Here is a 20,060-nt window from a genome sequence, read left to right on the forward strand (position 1 = left end):
ACCACTGTGTTCAAGTCACTCTTTATGTGCAGCCATTAACTATACAACAAATTTCATACACGCAGAAAGAAAACGTATTTGTTTCAGTAATTTATTTATTTATTATTGCCAAGGAGACCAGTTCACAACCGTTGGTCGCAACAGGAACATAAAGAAAGTTATAAGTGAAGTGTGCACTCCTTTGCTGACTCTCATTTCTGGTCTGAAGTTTGTGTTCAGCATTTGTAAAGCGTAAGTGAACAAAAGAATACATTTCCATATCCAGTTTCAACACAGATGTCATTTATTTATTCCTTTACTGTATCAAAGTTGCAGACATCCACATACAAAACAAAACTGTGCCTGCTCAGTTCATGGAAACTCTTACTACTATTGATATTTATTCAAATGTATTTATTTCACTAGCAGTTTACCCAACTTTTTGTTATACAGTCTACTGAACTCCACTTCGGCTATCTAGAGCTGCTGCTGTGCGTGCTAATCCACTTTCTGCTGTCGAGGTCCACCATGCACAACCTCCAAAATCCCTGTTAAACTATACTTTATTATCTAGGTTACTGTACCAGTTACTTTGCAAATCTAGTGAAAAATCGATTTTGTAGAACAAACTGATGTTTTTGTTTTACATCAGTTTAAAATAAAGGCTGTTTCACTCAGAGACAACAATTGGTAAAAGAACGGTGGGGATTCTAGATCTGTTACTGTTTGTAGGTTTGCTTACATTCATTTTCTATTGGGTTAACTTATTTATTTTATAATCTGTTTCATCTGGAGTCCATTTGTGGAAAAAGAAACAAGTTGAATCATACTGGCTGTTTCTCTTCACCCTGGCAATTCAGATTTCCTTCAAAGATTAGTCTTGCATGGACATTTCCGATGTCCGAGAATCAAGCAGAATATACAGTAGAATAACTACAATGATGTAATTAATATGGCAGCCTCAAGTGGAAAGACTTAATTTGTTCCAAAAACATACTTTACCCTTCAGTTCTGTCCACTTTACAAACTTGTCTTTGCTTCTGTTCCACCCTGAGGGGGTACAAAGAGCAGATAACACAATTAAAAGTGACATTTTCTTTCTACTTCCTGGAGGAGAAGTGTGGATTACTGAGGTGTGAGACATGCTTAAAAACAAAAGTCTATGTTTAATGAAAACACCAAAGCACCAAAATCTAACATGTTGGAATGGTACCAATTAAAATAATAAATCTCAACCTTATAGCTCCCCTTTGTAAGTCTCTTTCTACCCAGTTTACTTTACATGGACGAGCCCCTGGGCAGGTGGTGCTGAATCTGAAAGTCACAATATAGACTATAAAATAGTCACACAAATACATGACTAAAATTAGTCCCCACTCCACCTGCAGCTTCCAACCAAAACTGTAAAGACAGCTATCAAATAATAAAGTCCAGTAAATGTGGAAAATATGACTTTTTGATAGCAGGCAATGTTTCACATTCAGAAATTGAGCCTATTAAGAGTCATTAAAGCCATTTTTTTCATACTGTGGAACGCCATTCATGAACGTGCTGTGATTAAAGCTATGGGGCACAAGCAGGCATCTCCTGGCTTCTGTGCAGTAAAATGGAATAACTTTAGAATAAGAACAGTGGTTGGCTATAAATGCAAATTTCATCATTCATAAAATCGACAAGAATGAGCTTCACCTCATTTTAGTTAAGAATTGACTCTCAAAATCAAATTAATGACCGCGTATTTTAGTGAACTAGAATTTGGTCCTAGCGCGGATACAAAGGTGTCATTTCCACAAGAGATTTTCATCAAAATCTTGAATCATGCTGATTTGTTTTTAAGAGAATACAAATGAAACATAGGACCACTATATTCAAAAGAAGGTTAATACTTCCATCTAAGGTGACACTGTATATATTTAGTAAGATTTTGGGAGTTTTAGCAAAACCCAGCAAATATTAGAGGAGGCATCAGTGACAACAGGTATGGCGTTTAAGTCAGAAACTGCACAGCAACATGGCTGGTGTAGAGATGCCTTGCAAATTAGTTTGCAGATTTGCAGCAACTGTAGGCAGAGCAAATCTGCCTCTAGACGTGACGTCCTAGCCTGACCGGACTGACACCATGCTTGAATTACTGCACGGGCAAATTCTGTACTTTTCTTTTTGTTTTTCAATGAGTGTTTAGAATTTACTTGACTTGATAATTATGGTAGTTGTGGTCATTTCATGGCTTTTTCCCAGGTGATTGTTTGCTTTCTTTTTGCAGTTGTTGCATTGTGGGCTTATTAGAAAAAGAGGGTTTTCATTTATTTAACCCAAAAAGTTATATTTACAAAACAATAAATGTTGAGCTCATAAAAGAGGTCAAAGAAACAAAACGAAACTGTGAACTTGACAAACCAAACCTAAACAGGAAATGACACACAAGGCAGGTCAGACCACTATGACGCAACAGGGGGTAACTAAACAAAACACAGTCGTAAACAACAAAAACGATGCAGTACAGTCCAGTTTGTCAATAAATTAAACACCAAAGAAGAAAATCAAAACCACTAAACCCTAAAGACAAATATTGAATCAAATACAAAAGCTTTTTTTTAATCAAAGAAAATACACATTCTCCCCCTTCAGCAGGAAGTGGTGGTGCGGTCCAATTATCCCCTCTATGTACTTAAGTGCTTTAAACCCTGGCTGCCATCTTTTGTTTGGCAACTCCCAGGGCTCATGGCAGGTAAGAGAATCAATGATTAGTCACGAAGCAAAAAAGAAATGAATTGGTATAAGTATGTATGGAAGCTAAATGGATGCGCTTACAAATAGGTCCAAATCAATAAACCTACTGCAAACTAAAATGTGTTGTTTTGAATGAAGAAACAAAGAATGCATGACAGCTACTGACTTTAGAGTGTGGCCATGGGTACAATCTAAATTTTGAATGTTGGCTCCAAAATCTGCATGGTTACCTCGCTAGGTGCCATTTGGAAATTCTTTTAGTGTAGAAGCTTTCTGCACATGTTTTTGTGTGTTTCCTTAATGTTTGAAAGTCTTATATGAGATTTGCTTGGTCATATTGGCTGAGATGAAATGAAGATGCTTCCCATTAAATAATAGTTCTGTCCCTCAGGTTGTAATATCTTTGTATATATTAAGCAACAGGAGGTGTCCTATCTGACCCTCCTCAGACATTTTTCATTTTTAGAGGTCATTAAGTTCTATGAAATCTGAAACTACAGTTTAGATTTGATCTTCTTAAAAATGTTTTAATTTCGAGACCAAGTAGATCTCCATCTCAGCCTCATCTCTCAAACAGTTACTAGTTGTTGGACTGATTTCTGATTTGTGGCCACAGAATTTGTCATTTGTTAGGATCAAGGTACAACCCCCACAGATGAAGCATGAAGCCAACATGGAGGTGCTAAAAGTTCATGTAGCCACCAAATTGGAGTCAATCCCCTCTCAACCACATGTTGAAAATGACCAAATTTACAGCATTAAAGCGTGTTTACAGATGGTTGTGTTTTCTGCATTCATAAGAACTGACTGGATTGTTTGTTTTCCAACTCATCCACCTTGATAGGTCCAGATAACATTTTAATCTTCTTTGACTCGACCTTTCCAGAGTTCAACACAGGTAAGGTTTCTACACACTCTTGCATTGCCCTTCTTTTCTCTAGGCACACATGTTATAGAGATTTGTGGTACAATAAACACTTTCACTTTAGCATCAATAACTTTTAAGATAGGTGATGCATATGAATAATAACCAGAATAAACCTGAACCAGACTCATTGTTAGAATTGACAATCACCCTGCAGCCTCATTCGCTCACACTCATAACAAGGCTCCTGATATTATCTATTTTTATAGTTCATCGATACAAAAGCTCTATTCATTAATGGGCAGTTTATAAGAGGATCATAAAACTTAACATAAACACACCGGGTCTCCTGACACCAGCATGAATTAACAGCTATTAATGTATCATGAGGGAATTGCACTGCAGTGCAGTAAACTCCTGTGTGGCCAATTCATGTCCCTGTGACAAATAGGTTATGAATAATAATAGATGTCTGTGAAGGTTCTCAGATAATAATAGATGTGTTTGTCGTAATCATCTGTGCGTCTTTATAATCCCGGTATAATTGGTCATTTTGTTTGTAACTTTAATGTCTGAATTTTTTCTTCTTCATTTAATTCTCTTGTAAGACAGAACAACCAATAATGTGTGTTAGTGAGATGTGAATAAACATTTTAAGAGATCAAAAAGAAGAAGAAGAAAAAATGTATGTCAACAAACTACTGATAAACTCATGTGTTAAGTCACGTGTTATACGAGGTAGGCTGGTCCCAGAATTATGCTCCTGAATATTTATTAATATAAGTATACTTACTTATAATTTTATAATTATAAGTAAATAAATAACAAAACAAATAACAGTCTTCTCATGTCCCAGTCACAAGTTATACAGACCAGTGGGTGACCACTTAGTGACCACCTGGCAACCAAGTTTGCTGGTTAAAAAAATGTGGATTCTCCTTCATTGCGTTAGTTGCTAGAGATCACAGGGATTTGGGGTTGCCAGGGGGTCACAGACTGGCCTCTAGGACTTGGCACTGGGGTTTGAGAACATTGTAATGTGTATTATTGACCTATATTAATTAATATTTTGGAGAAATGTTCTGTTCTGGCACCTACTGCCTTCTACATGCATAGACGTAAAGATGGGAGGGGCAGCAACAAGATCAGCACAGAGCAGGCATCAGTTAAAATGGATATGACAGTGTAAAAGTCAGCAATTGCAAGAAGGGTTGCAAAGTGGCTTGCAGATGCACAGCAGCTTCAAAGGTTTTTTAGTACAATTTTTGTTGACGCTAGACTCATGATAAAAAGAAAGAATACCCCCTGGTTTCCAAAAATAAATAGAAGTGTATATAAACTGTCCTTGTTTTGGTCTTTTGTCTGTTTGGCTGTGTTTGTAAACACAACCAGTCTGAGGGGGCATCAGTGGATGCCATGACAGTGAATTAACAGGCCTTCATACAAGTGTGTAATACAAATTCTTTCTACACCTTGCATCTAACATATGCAGAACTATAGTATTAGGAAAAAAGTTAAAAGAGAAATTAATAAATACTAAACATTAAAATCTAAAGGGGAAACAAGCAAATCCTTTGGAATTAACTGAAACTAAAACCAAGAAAACGAGAACAATTCTAACACCTCTGCAACAATATAATGTAAGAATTCTTGATCTCAAAACTTTATGGTGACGCATTTTAATTAAACCTCATTAGACTCCTCAGTATTCAGTAGACACGCTGGCTCGTTGTGTACATGTCACGCTTTGTCTCTCCTAAGAGTGACATGGACATGCATGCTTAAGTTGCAGTACCAGCATAGGGAGATAATATATTTAAAGCCAACAAGCCACTAGTCACCAAGGAAGGTATAAATTCCAGGCTCCTTTTAAGCCAGAAACAATAAAGCTAGGTGGCTGGTGTGTATTTATATGCAAATGTGTTAGTAATGTCTCTTTAAATGTGTCTGTGTAGGTTCTCAGTCTCATCCATGTCATGGTAGTCTAAAGAACCAGAGCTCTGTTGTTCAAGAAACTTGGAAGTCCAGTCGTTTTTTTTCCCAAGCTCCTCAGTCTGTTTATGCTTTCCTATGACTATTTTCATGTTGGCTTGAATAAGATTTAAAGTTTTGTTTTACTGAAATATAATCTGCAACTGAAGCATATGTGTTCATTTCACGCTTAAGAGACGGCGTGACTATGACATGCTTTGCCGTGATATTGGGTGTCTTACTCTCTACTGCTTAATAGCCTCCTCTTTGCGTGTTCCACGGTTACCCTTTTGTACCACTTTTTTCCCAAGCTCTTAGACTACCATGTCCTGGATGACTGAGAACCTACACAGACCATAATGCTGAGGCTTGTTCTTCTGTCAGGCAGATTTGAGTGTAAACAGAGCAGATTTGAGAAGACAGGTGGTACATGGGATCGTCATATGGTGCTACCCTCATATGGAACAGAAATATAGAAATCTTATAAAGTTTGTATCTGTCTTGTGTGAAACTTGTATGAAAAGCATACAAGAGTGATCCCTAGAAAAATTATATAAATGAAACTTCTATGTTTTGGATACTTACTAAAACAATATATGAAAGTGGCCACTTTCATGAGTAAATCATATAAACCTTATATGATTCACTATATGAAGTAGGCCACATCTGATGCAAGTTTTTTCTATTTCTTTTCCATATGGGACGGCACACTACAAAAAGTTCACATTTCTCAAATGCCTTAACCTTGCTAAATAAAATCGTAAAAGCTGTAGACAAATGCAAAACAGGGATTATTTTATAAGCATATTGAAGAAACCTGTTTGATCTAAACATAAAGGATGAAATCAAGGTTTTGCTGAACTTTTTTTAACTTAGCTTTTTTATTTAGAGAAAAGTTTGAATAACTTTAGATGATTACATAAAGTCAGTCTGGGTGACAAACTGATAGAACAAGAGGGAACACAGATTACACGATGACACAAAATGTTTTCTTTCTGAAGTTAAACTCTGACAAAGCAGGAAACCGGTCACCTCGACCTGTCAGCTGACCCTCCTGCTTATTGTCTCTCTGGTTATTGCTCACAAAATTAAGCTGATATAGTGCATCAATAGCTTCACTCCTCTTTCATCCACATCATTGCACTTTGTGTGGTGAGGGGGAAAAAAATACTCTCTTTGTTAGTGCAGAAGGCCACTTATGACAGAGCAGTGCGTGGTGGTATTGAGTAAAGGATGACGCTGACAGGGCCAACATTCTTCACAGCGTCACTGAGGCTGGCTGACTTACTGGCTGGTCGCTGGTTTGGTTGTGTGTGTGTGTGTGTGTGTGTGTGCGCGCGCACGCCTATGTGTGTATGGAGGGAGGTGGACAGAGGACAGCAGTGTGCTTTGTAATCCTTTGTCACTCCCCACCCACCCCCTACCCTCATCTGCCTGACTCGGTTACTCGTCCTCAGACTGTGGCCCGAATTACCCGCCACAATTGGCCCGTAATGGCATAAAGATAGAGGTCTGGACGGGGCATCAATCACAAGGATGTGGCTCAGCTGACCCTGAGTCCTCAACAAGAAGGAGGTGACGCCAAGCGGATGTGAGAAAGGAGGCAGGAAGAGGGCAGCAGAGATGGTGCATTGAGACAGAAGTGAGAGATGGGCAAGCTGAAGGAGAAAAGAGAAAAACCAGAGTTCTGACCTTAAGAAGTAATCAGTTTTATTACTTAACATGTTCTGAAAAGGACACGAGGACATTGTATTAGAGCGTTGCACTGTGTGCACTAGGCTCCTAACAGAGACTGTGTGTGTATGTGACAAAATGCAGACTTGGCAGAGGTGATGTGTGATTGATTTTTGCTAATTTAATAGAAGACTCATTTCAGACTAAATGTTCTACTTATGTCTTAAATTTAGACCTTGAGCTTTCTAAATTAGAAACTTTATCTCCACCGAGCTGAAAATCATTTCTGACATAAAACTGAAAAGTTAACAAAGGGGATTTAAGTAGTAGCAGTTTTTTTTTAATGTTATCATATTTAAGCTTGAGCATCAAGAGCACATGTTTGGGAGGTATTGTAGTAACAAATAGGACTCAAACTAATAATATAACTACCACCTCTAAGGCCCCTGAAGTTGGCTAACCTCATCCACTGGTGGGTGATCATATCTCCCCCCCAACCTGTTGTCCTGACTCCCCCTTGCCGTAGCATGTCTATTGTAATTCATCAATCTTTAGCCATGAGGATACAGGACTGGATACAGATGCACAAGGCAGGAATCAAACTTGCGAACCCCACGCGAAACACATGTGGTCTTACCGCTACGCTATCCAGCTGCTATAGCTGGGACATCGTGTTTTTGGGTTTGAAGCACACTGAAAACAAGAAACCACAGAAACATGCGAGGGGAAAGACCATCTCTGAATCGAGGAGGAGGCCTAAGGCTACTTTCACCATCTTACAATGCTGTGATTGCAGCCATTCCCCAGCTCTCTGTGAATGGTACTCATGGCCTTTGATCAGTGGCCTTTGATCAGTGGTTGTTGATCAATGGTCATGAAAATTTGCATATTAATGATCAAGGAACTGACCTCACAGTGCATTCATTCAGTGGGCTGGTTTCAGTAATTATGGAAATGTACTGTTTATAAGATTGGGGAAACCCGCAGTCAGCCGAGACGGAACAAGCCACTTGGATGAGTGAAGAAACGTTTCTACCACTGAAAACTTTACGTCAAGATGATCAGAATCAACCTTTTGGGATTTACTTACCTGGATAATTGAGGATGCATCAAGATATAATTGGATAACCTCAGTTTTCAAGGACCGTGGCAAACAGTCATTTATTGAGCAGCTGTGAGGCCGACTAGCAGTTGTAGTTGGCTTCAAAAAGGAGGCTGTTATCAATAAATTGCATCCTTAACCCTTTTAATCATCACTTTGGGCTATCCAATGACACCCTAAATGATGCTAAAAAGGCTCTGTTACTGAAAACCTTCTGTTACTGGCATGCTGATAGCAATCCTTTGATGTCATCAGTGAGTGACAGAGAGCTATCTTAATAATAATTGACATGATAGTTGTGGCAGTTTTCTATAATGTATTCAATGTCAAATCATATGTGAAGTACCGATGGTATTGTGTAGCCAAATGTCAAAATATGGATCAGCTTTTAGTTCCATTTGTCTTCTGTTAGGTGTGAAATATAACCTGAGAATACATGTTGCAAATAATCAGATGGCGTTTAATCATTATTCACTGGTAATTAAGTCACTGTGCATGTAAATATTCAAGAATACATTATATGCGTTTTCTTGTTGTCTGTTTTCCTACCCATCTTAACCCCCTGGGTGTATGACAGGTAAATTGCATGTTTAAGTTGTAAAGCAGTTTGAGCTTAAGAGTAGCAGAAAGCTATTGCTTAGACAGGTGTCCCTTCTTTCTTGAGACACTTGTTGCATGTTTGCATTCTGTTTGGTGCTGCGTGTTGTCGTGGTGGGGGATGTCAGTCATTTATTGAGCTTCTTACATTGACTTTACCCTAAAAACACAGGCCCTCTTCATACTCAGAACCAGTTCAAAAACATCTCAGATCAAGATAAAAGGGAAAGTGAACCACTTCCTGCTGCCCCTGACGTTCGGGTATTGAGCGGAGTGGAGATGCCAGCAATCCACTTAATGTTAAATACTGTAGCCTTTTATCTTGAGGGAAGAAAATACAGTGAGCTAAGAGCATAAAAAGGAGCACTTATCTCCTCTTGGTCACTAATGGTGGTGACAGCAGCAGCGTTGACCCAATGTAATGTTCAGAGGGCTTTCAAGTTCCAGCTGAGATTTCAAAGGAAACAGTCAAACAGCATGTTAAATTGCTTCTATTAATATAACAATTACGCCTTTGTTCATAGTTTTCTGCAATTAAGGTCCAATTAAGATGTACACCCTAATGTAGTTGTTTGATTAGACGTAAATATGACATTAAAAAACATGAAAGAAATGCCCAGTGGAATAAACTGGTAGTTCTTAAGGTTATTTTAAGGTAAAAGAAGGAATATATAAATGATTACTGACATGAAAACATTGTTTAACTAGATGTCTTTACCTCTGTATTACCGACTGTGAATGATCTTGAAATGCATCCAGGCATTAGAGCAGTGTAGCCACTAGATCCCCCACAGCTTTTCCTTAGAAAGGATACATTTTGGCATTTTCTTCTGTTTAGAGCCCCACATTTGCATAAAAGTGTCTAATTCAGAAGATTCTGGGATCACCTCGACAAGCAGCCCCCACCGCTTTATGACAAAGGGATATAATCCATAGTCGATTTTAAAAGCATACAGGAGCCATTTATGAGTGCAGCAGAAGGAGACATGGATTTATTTTAAAACGATAGTATTTGTACAAATGTTGAGCCATATCCAGGTTTTATTAAACAACATCTTACTGTGATGCTCTGGCAGGGAGGTACACGTGGATGGGATGCAGTTATTGTTTAATTTGTATATTAAACAGGTCATTTGGCTTGTATGGTGAGAAATGTAATGGAAGTGCTTGTTCTCGATGTCCCCCCTTTGCACACACATTATGACAAATAGGAGGCAGTGATGGTTGTAACCAGGGGCATTATAAAACAGAGACAGAGAACAGAAAGTGAACAGGAAACAATTCAGTGGCCACTATATTAGGTACACCTGTGGAATCCACTTTATAAAAAGCAGTTCTAACTTAATGAAGCCTTTAATAATTAGATTTGGTACATATTAGTAAAGCAGGGGTGCTTTAGATACCTAGGATGTTGATAGCACATGGAAATCGTGGAAATTCAACACCATCTTTCTGCGATACATTACGTTTAAAGTAACATTGACTTTACTCTGTTTCACAGGATGCTGTGAGAGTCGTTATGTAACTCTAGAAACAGTGTTGGATGACACTGTCTGTAGTTCTGGCTGATCTTGTCATTCGACCTGACTGACATCCTGAGAACACCAATCAATGCGGTTTCCCAACACCAGAGGTAACAGTACACACAGTTTCAGACTGAATATCAACACAAAGAAGCATTTAATTTTTTTTAAATTGTAAATGTACAGATTTAATGCTCATATGGACAAATACACGGTGGTGAGCTGCCCTTTGTAAATCCAAATCTCAGCAACAAATTGGTGCAAAATTACATCAAAATGCCTGAAAGAAAACAGTAGGTAATACATGTGCATCAAGACATCATGTTACTTTGTATGCAGTGCAGCTGATAAAGGTGACTTTACAACATTAAATGGAGGTTTGATACGAGAGATAAAGGGAAAGCATCTTAACATCACATGAAACGTTCTGTGATGTACAAAATAAAGAGTTAGAAATGAATAAAGACACTGAGGGCACAAGCAAAGAAACGTGATTACTGCACAGACTTCCTTTATAAAATTAATTATCTACAGTTTCTGTTTAAAAAAAGAAAACAAAAACAAATTTGTGAGTTAATTAAAAAATGTTTAACTGCATTTTGCATTTTTAATAAATAATATATACTGAGATGCGTTATATTAAAGTTTGTGTTACAGATAAACAGACTTGAAATATCATGAGGGAGGATGTATATGGTAGCTTCACAGTAATGGAAAAAATAAAAAAGGCATATGAATACCATCAGTAGTTTGTGTGTGATACCGACCTTGAGGTTACATCGCAGCCCAGAATAAACATCATGTTTGGAAGATCAGTTGCATAATAAAATTCCACAGAGGGTTCTAATGTACGGGTAAAGCATTTCACTTATAGTGCATATACAAATGTGTGTATATAAGGCCCAGAGCTACAGATAATGGACCTTTTTCATCACAGAGGACCTGAGCAGATATTAAAACCTATAACTTCAACTGTGTAGGGAAAAACAAACCACACATATTTCATAAAACACTTTTTTTTTTACTTGCATCCAATGAGCTTCATAGCAAAAATGCAGTTCTTTGAATTCACAACTTCAAAATTAGCAAATGAAACTTTTTCCTCTAGTGAATCATTGTAATAGACCTCCGCCAACTAACGACTTTTGCAATTATCTAGTTAAATCGGTGTTCTTCTTTACTGGTTTTGCTCCTGAGTCTCATTGGGTTTGTAAATCAGGAGGACTTTATATCAGCTATCAATATCTTTTGACTGGAGGTCAAAGTCATTTAGTTTTGTTTGGTGAAAAACAAGTTCTATTTTATTTTCTCTGTCAATATGGCAGACTGTAGAACCCGGGAGAGACAAAACCACATGGCATGAAAATGGAAAAGGTCTGCCCGCTCCTCGTGGCAAATTTCAAAGAAAGCTGTGGTGGAGAGACATTCTCACTTTGCAAGTACTTCTCTGAAAATATACAGACGAGGGACAATGACAAAAACCTTGTATCTGGTCCAAGGAAGAATAAGACTACAAGTACCATTTACCCCTTTTGGGTGCCTTTGAAGAGAGTAGTTTCGCCCCATCTGTATGCTTCAATCCATATCCGTCCTCTTTCCAAACCACTTTAAGGTCAAGGATCATCCAACCCTATTTTTTTGCAGGCTTTGCCTTTGTGTTCACAATTCTCCATTGTGTCTAAAGTCAAAAATAGTGTGTCCAGTGAAATTCCCCTTTGGACGTTTTGGATGCGGTGGTACCTCGTTGAGGGAACATAGTTCATACACAGGTCCCTTGATGGTGCACAATGTGTTTGCGGTGCTTCAGACCCAGGGCTCTTTCTTTCAAGTCCATCACTCGCTGCTGTGACGTGTCGACCAGAGCACTGGCTATGGCGATACCTGCAATCCCAGAGACAAAATAGGGTAATCAGTGAAAGATGGGCAGTTTTATGCTGTTTTAGATGGGCTCAAATTGTACGGAAAGTGTGATGTGACAGAGTTGAGATAAATACGGCTTGATCAAGGTAAAACTACGACCACTTTTTGAGAGGAGATTTTTATACGTGCCTGTGTTATTTGTTATAAACCCATGTTTGTCCTTATACAGAAATAATTAAAGGGATGTAGACAAGTAGTACAAAACATTGATACATTTATCATAGAATATCACTTCACACCAAGAAAGCGTGGATACATGTTGCAACTGACATGGTTGATTATCTCTCTAGATAGTAAAGTGGCATAGTGTCTTTCCTTATCTACAAGCAGCTAGAAACAGCTAATTGTTACCAAAATTGAAAATAACCCTTTTTCAGAAGTCCCTAAAAGAGAGAGGGCTAAAATTCTTTCTTTTTAAATGCAGAATATCTTCATTTGTAAGAACACATCCTGCCAAGACAAGACTGATAGAAAAGACATTATTTTTAAAAATGTCATTATAGCCAGTAAAGGAGAGTTGGGTCTGTCACCAATGATAACTTATACCTCACATGGTTAAATCTTTTCCATATCCAGTAATTATTTTCAGTGCTTAAATTGTGGAGTTCAAAGTGGAGTTCTGCAAGGATCTAAATTTGTACCTTCTATTTTTATAGTCATTAGAAAAGCAAGTCCCTGTTTGTATCTTTTGAGTTTGATCAGAGAAGTGCTATTTTATCCTCGTTTGGACTTTCATATATTCACAGTCGCACTGACAGAAAGGCAGAAGGCCAAGCTGAAGGTAGCACAGCTGAAGATGTCGAAATGACCAGAATGGACAAGAACAGAAGTGGGTATATCAGCGAGACAGCTCAAGTCAAGTGTTTTGGAAATGGTTTGGGCATGAGGGTTGGTTTGCACAGGAGGGATAATAGTTATATTGGACAAAAGATGTTGAATGGATGTAGTGAAGGAGGATGTGCAGAGGCTTGGTGTAACAGAGAAGGATGCTACAGATACGATTAGATGGAAATAGATGCTGTGGTGACCCCCAAAGTGAAAGGAGGACTGTGATTTATTCCTTTTATCTAATAACGTTAATAAAGCTTCTTTCTGGCCACAGCAGATGAATCTGCATATTATTCTGCAAATTTCTATGCCAGAAGTACTTCCTGATGCAACCCTCTCAGGGATGATTTCCAGTAATGCTAATATTAAACTATTACTGATGGTAAAAATAAACAATAGGACAGATGAAAGTAAAGAGGCTGTGCCAGATTTACTAGATGGGGCAAATTGGCATGTGAGCACAATCTAGAAATAGTAATGATAGTTGCGGTTAGTTTTGCAGGTAATTTACAAAAGTTTTGCTGTTTTCAAAATAAAGTCAGAGTTCATTTCAATGTAACTGCCAAGACCTGTGCAATTTAGGTCACAAACTAAGAGATGATATTCAGCTGCAGGTAATTTACTAACAAGAAAGGCACAGCTTGTTAATTGTAATCAGTAACATATAAAGGTAACATATATAGGTCATACGTATGTTGCATGTAGGCCTACATTTAATTACATTAAATGTAGCCTGGCAGAGAGAGTCGTTTTAATGAACACCGGCTTCAGTAATTGAAAATATCTGATAAATGTTGGCACAATTATGTAAATTGTGTGGCACAAATGTTAGTAAATCTATTTGTTTGCTTAAGTTAAATATTCTCCATCTTATATTTTGTGCATTGAGGAAGGAACCTGATGCACAAAACTCCCAGGCGTTTGACAGAGGGTCCATCACTGCACTCTGTTTGTAAATATAGAACGATATCTAATGCTAGTTGGTGCTGGTGGTACGAGTTAGTGAATCTGGCCCTATGGGAGAAAACATCAAGGTGAAATTCTTTAGCATGTGGCGATGCATCATCTTTTCAATAGGCACCTCTTCACAACATCCAAAAAATGTTTTATCAACATCTTTCTGACCTCAGCAGGAGGCAGCAGGGATAGCGCTCAGGTCAGTGAAGTATATCTTCCCACCATCGTGTCTCTTTTCCTTCTTTTCCCTCTGTCTCCCTCTCACCATCCATCAGGATGTCACACCTCTAAAAACATCTTCTGTGAGTGAAGTTTGCCTCGGTTTCCACAGCAGGGCTTACAGACATCAGGATGGATGCACCAAGCATCAGATGCCCCGGAGCATTGTGTTAGTTTGGCAGTTGTACTGTTAATGTGGTTTTAGAGTCATGGCAGCTTTGTCAATACAGCCAGTCCTTCTCTCCCTGCCGACAACCGTGGGCCTGACAATGCATGGTCATTACGACAAGTGCTCAATCTGCCGGCATGCAGGAGCCAAATAAACAAAACAGGCAAATAGCAAAGGGAATCTGCCGTGCTCTTGATATGATTTGGATGCAGGATGTTTTCAGCATTTCACACTCAAGTGATTCTTGGGATATTTTTTTTTCTCCAGTGGGTGGAAAGGGGAAAGCCGATTACACAGTGCGTGACAGTGTGTACATGACTCTGCAAGTTTATGCATTTAAGTGTGCATTCACCTGTGCACAGTATTATGAGTATTTTGCAAAGTTCTGACACAGGCAAACATGGCAGCGAGCGGTAATGTGCTCTGTTCTTCCAAAAAACATTGGAGGCAGATGATCAGCTAGCAGCACATGGTGTGTCGGAATATGGTTCATTACGGCTCTTTGTTTTTTGTTGGCAATAGTTTCATAGGTATGCTTGTTTGGCGACCATACATACAGGATTTGGCTTTTCTTGGTCTTTTGGTAATTTGTAATTTGCTTTAAACTCAAGCAAGGATTGTTGCAGATTCTCTGCATGTCTGTGGAGTAAATACACGCCCATGCTATTGCTGCATTGCTTGTATGCTTATTCTATGCAGTGCCACTGATAACGCTGAGCTGTGTGCTTGGATTTTCCTCTTTTTCTTAAATTGGAATTTTAAAACAATATTTATTGAATATAGTAAAGACAGATTCCAGTATTCTTTAATTAATTTAAATCTGAGAAGTCTTTAAGCTCAACAAAAGAGCTTAAACAACTCCTTTCACATCCTTTAAGGCTTCATATACTTTAGATTGTTGGGACAGCAAAAAGACATATTTATTGCATTAACCTCCTATGACCTGGCGTCCACATATGTGGACATCACAATTTGGGTTATTTAGACCAAAATACTCAATTTTGCTCTACAAGGGCCTGATATCGAGGGGTGGGTTTGATTATCGATTTATCGATTAAAATCTGGCTTGGATATTGTGATATCGATTCATTAATATCCTGAATTGATTTTTTAATATAAATTTATTTTGCCCCAAACACCAGAATCTCAGGTTAAGCCTCACAAAATTTCAACAACCACCAAACAGCTAAAACAGTAAATGAGAGCAGGAACACAGATTCTGCACAAAGATGTAAACACAAAGCGCGGACCCGCCGACAGATCAGAATCAGTGAGAGGTCACCTTTCTCACCTGACTGCACGGACATGGTTGGGGCTGAAAGCTGACAGCTCGCTGATTCTGATGTTTCGGCGGGTCCACGCTTTGTGTTTACGTCCTTTTTGTGCTGATTCTGAAGCTGCAGGTTTTATCTCTCTCCAAACAATATTGACTGAACCAGCAGCAAAAGAAGATCCAAACTAGCTTCACATAAACATCGTCATGAATTCCCTCTGACTTTTGCTGTTTTGCTTCCACCACAATAAAAATCACACTTCATGCACAGCTCTCTCTCTCTCTCTCTCTCTCTCTGTACTTCAAGAACAGTTTCCCATCTAAAAATCTGTTTTCTGCATTATTCGCCTGCTTGTTGCACAAGTCTACCGTTGTTTACAGCGCTGTCGGCCGCTGTTTTTTTTTCCCTTTTACTTACTTCCGAAAAGAAAACCTAATTTCTGCTGTTCAATACTGAACAAATTTAAACTTTAAATTATGCAAAATTGCAAAATGCTTAGGTGTGTCTCTAATCAAATCTCTGTAACTTTGCTCTGCTTCACTTCAGCAGCATCAGGTAATGTTCATATGTTGATTAATGGTTTTCTTTCGTTTTTGATCTACTACAGAATATTTTTATAAAATCCCAGGCCAGGAAAATCGCCTTCGTGTTTTATCCTCAGTTACTTTGAAACAAAGGCATCTGCTGTAATGCTTATACCTTTGATAAAAATCTGGCAAGTGTCAGCTTTCTTTTATAGATATAAAAATATGGAAATGTACTGCTGCATGAACTGAATAATATTTCTGACTGTCTGAGGCAATATTTCCCCGATTCGAATCTAATCAAAATTGAATCGATTCTAGAAATCAGTGACGATACTCAGCCCTACTGATATTCACTTATGAGGACATTATACTGCTACTGTTCTATCGAAATTTTAAACTAATATCCTCATATGTGGCTCTCATTTTTCTTAGAAACAAAAATCTGGTAAAAAATAAATAAATCTGGTAATTCTTTGTTTTTACATTTATCGGGTCCCAATATGCCCAAATATCAAAGAGAAATTAAAAATGCATGCCGTGGAAGAGTTCGGGTCTTAGGCGGTTAAATTAAATTCCCCTCAATGAGAAGAGAAAAGAAACTTGAGGGTTTAGAAGTGTTTGATAAATAATCAAATGAAAAACATGAGCACAACAGATAATAAGAGGCATTTCTCACATTTCCTAAATCTGCTGTCACAGGTTTGTTACCTGGTTGTTTGCAACTTACTTACTTACCACAAGAACTTTATAAAAAGACACATGCAGCAGGAATGTAATGTTTCTGTGGAACATTGAGCCATTTTCATTTACCTACATACATGCACTGCATCTGCACATTATCAAACACATGGCCTCACAATGAAAGATCACACAGAGTGAAAAAGCAAACAGAATTAATTTTCTAATGTGATATCTGAATATTCCTCCATCAAAAAAGCTTTCACCTCTGACAAATTGCCATCATAATTGTGTTGATTTTTCCAGGTGAACACACACATCTCCATTTGCAAAATTAAATTGGTCAAAAGTAATCAAATTATGCTGCAGGTGAGTGCAAGTGCTCATTTGCTGCCGTGGTAACCGAGCACATTAACGTGATTGTTTTGTCAGGTGAGTTGACACATCATTAACCCCCCCACCCCACCTCACCCCCCTAACATGCACAGACCCCTCCAACTCCTGATGTACTAATAGGGTCATTAGCAGGAGACAAAATTCCCCAGGAACACATATCGACACAGACCTGATAGTGGAAAACTGGGACTGCAGCTGGAAAACATCTGTGACAGGCGGAGCCTGCTTGCTAACCTGGTCACAAAACTCACAGTGAGGCCCTCCTATATAAGAAACATCAAAGCTTGGTTTTGTGTTTCCCCTTGAATGAAAGTGGGAAGCGTGCTAAGGATGCAGAGCAGTGGTAAACAGAAGAACAGAGCTATCAGCATTCAATGAAGCCAACGTAAATTAAAGTCAGTCAAACAGCAACATACTGATATTCAAATATTAATAGATCCACGAAACACAGATTTCAGTAAACATGACACATAGCTACAGTGGCTTTGAAGTACACATGTTGGGATTCAGGTATCTAGGATGCTTTACATTAATAGTACATGACAGCATTTGGTGGAGGATTTCTTCACGCCTGCTAAGAGATCTGAAGTGCACAAATTTACATTTAAATATCTCTAAGTGTATTAGAGCCAAGAGGACAAAAAGGCAGAACAGTATGCCCAACAGTAAAACAAAACAACCAAAACCATGTGTCTTTAAAGTTGAAAAGCAGTCATTTTAGTGGCTACATGAATTCAAGCAGTGGTGCTCATCGGGGAGCTGACATTGCCTCGACTTTCCTTTGCTGCGTTTTTCTTTTAAATGTATCTGATAAAATTATAAAGTCAGCAAGACCTTGAGTCTCTTACTTGATCCGTATACACTTCTAAAATGATGTCCATCAATTTAATAGTACGCCCGCATTTTGGAACAAAACAAAAGGCAAGTGGCAAAAGAAAAACAAGATAAGGGTTAAGACTTCATCATTCAAACCTGCACAATAAATACATGAGTTGTTTGTGTGTAAATGCCACACAATGGGTAAAAGTCAACAAGCAGACAGATGGAGGAGTGGGGGGTGACAGGAGGGCCTATCCCAGTGGGTTAGATGGTTTCAAAGATGGAGAGGATCAAAGTATTGGAGATCCATTCTGGGTCAATGGAGATGAGTTTCCAAGCTTTGCCCTCCAGTTCCTGTCATGCAGCTCTCAAGTCTGACACTCAGAGGGTGACAGTGGGGTGTAGGGAGGAGGGTTTGAAGAGGTCAACTCACAGAGTGGAAGAAAAGGACAATACAGCTACAGCAATCCTTTTAGGACACTCAGACTGCTTATAAAAATTCATGTTGAGAAATGTGCTTATTTATAATAGCCAGACAGTTAAATGAGGTCGATAGAAATTTAATCATTGGGTATAGAATAAGATCCAAGAAGTATTTTGTCTCGCTCTTTAAAAATCTTTAAGAACAATTAGCATTGAAGCCCAAAACACAGAGAGATCACTTTTCTCTCTTAAATCTATTTTCATAAGAACAGCATGTAAATTAAAAATAAATAAAAGTTGGCTTAATATTTATTTTTCTATTCTGTCTGTTTGGTGCTAATGTTTAGTCACAACTTTAAACGGTAAAGCTTACTTTGTTTTGGGTCTCACACCCTCCCGCCTAATAAAGGAGACATGGAAATGTGTTTAATTTAATCTCGCTTTAATCAGGCATCAATATTATTCATTGAAGGCTGTTAGTGATAAATAGCATACCATTCTAACTGATCAATTTTCTAATCTCTTCTCTATTAGCTGTAGTTTGAGCAATGTAAAAGAGACTTGGCAGCAGATGAGGATCAAGCATATAAACGTTGATACATTTTCTGCATTGCCAACTGAAAACAGGAAAATTTCTATAATAGTGTGATACACAGTTTGCACTGCTGTGACTGTAAAGCTCTGCTCCATTCAGTGGTGATAGTAAAATACAGTGTCACAGATTAGTGTCACATTGCATGACTGAGTCGAACTGTCAGAGAGATGGCCCAGTATTTGACTCCAGGATACTTTGGTATGCAGATGAGTTTAAGGTGAATGCAAAGTGTACCCGATCCAGTAACTACAAAACAAGTCTAAATCATTACCCTCGACAGTTGCTTTCATATGGCTTTGTTCAACAAACGTATCTTTTATAGCCAAAAAGCTCCACTTTGGTCACATCTGTCCAAAGGACATTGTTCCAGAGCTTTTGTGGTTTCTTCAGATGCAACTTTGTAAAACTAAACTGTGCTCTTGTGTTCTTTCTAGAGAGAAGAGGCCTTCTCCTGGCATCCCTTCCTAAAAAGCCTTACTTGTCTTTTTAATTGTACTGTCAACAACCTTAACATTTAATAATCTCTGACCATTGTACACTCTGCTCTGGGGGTGAATTTGATGGGGCATCCATTACTGTAATGCAGTCCTGTGACAACATTCTCTAAAACGTATTCCTACAGCAAAGAGTCTATATAACACTTAACGCATAGTATAAATAAAAGAATCTGTGAAAACATGGCATTTCCTGTGGATTTTAAACCAAAGCTCTAAATCTGATCTGCTCCGTGCAGCTTATGTCTATCATGATCTAACCAGGTAAAGAGAGCCATCGTTGTGACACTAAAAACTTTGGCTTTAGGCTCAACAAAGCT

At 38.3% G+C, this 20,060-nt stretch overlaps 1 protein-coding gene and 1 long non-coding RNA gene across 3 annotated transcripts in view; one reads left to right on the forward strand and one right to left on the reverse strand.

Moving 5' to 3' along the window:
• Nucleotides 1-1,705: 1,705 nt before the first annotated feature.
• Nucleotides 1,706-19,900, forward strand: LOC120734950. Its single transcript, XR_005696142.1, has 4 exons — nt 1,706-2,707; nt 3,554-3,607; nt 10,420-10,551; nt 19,681-19,900. It is a non-coding gene; the product is annotated as an uncharacterized LOC120734950 (long non-coding RNA).
• The window catches only part of atrnl1a (attractin-like 1a), a 307,920-nt gene continuing 297,740 nt past the window's right edge, over nt 9,881-20,060 (reverse strand). For both annotated transcript variants that reach the window (XM_040034074.1, XM_040034076.1), the window contains one exon: nt 9,881-12,322. In XM_040034074.1, the coding sequence (XP_039890008.1) occupies nt 12,201-12,322 (122 nt within the window). In that variant the 3' untranslated portion in view covers nt 9,881-12,200. The remainder of the gene's footprint in view (nt 12,323-20,060) is intronic.

Source organism: Simochromis diagramma, unplaced genomic scaffold (assembly GCF_900408965.1).
Source record: "Simochromis diagramma unplaced genomic scaffold, fSimDia1.1 OVJJ01000176.1, whole genome shotgun sequence".
NCBI lineage: Eukaryota > Metazoa > Chordata > Actinopteri > Cichliformes > Cichlidae > Simochromis > Simochromis diagramma.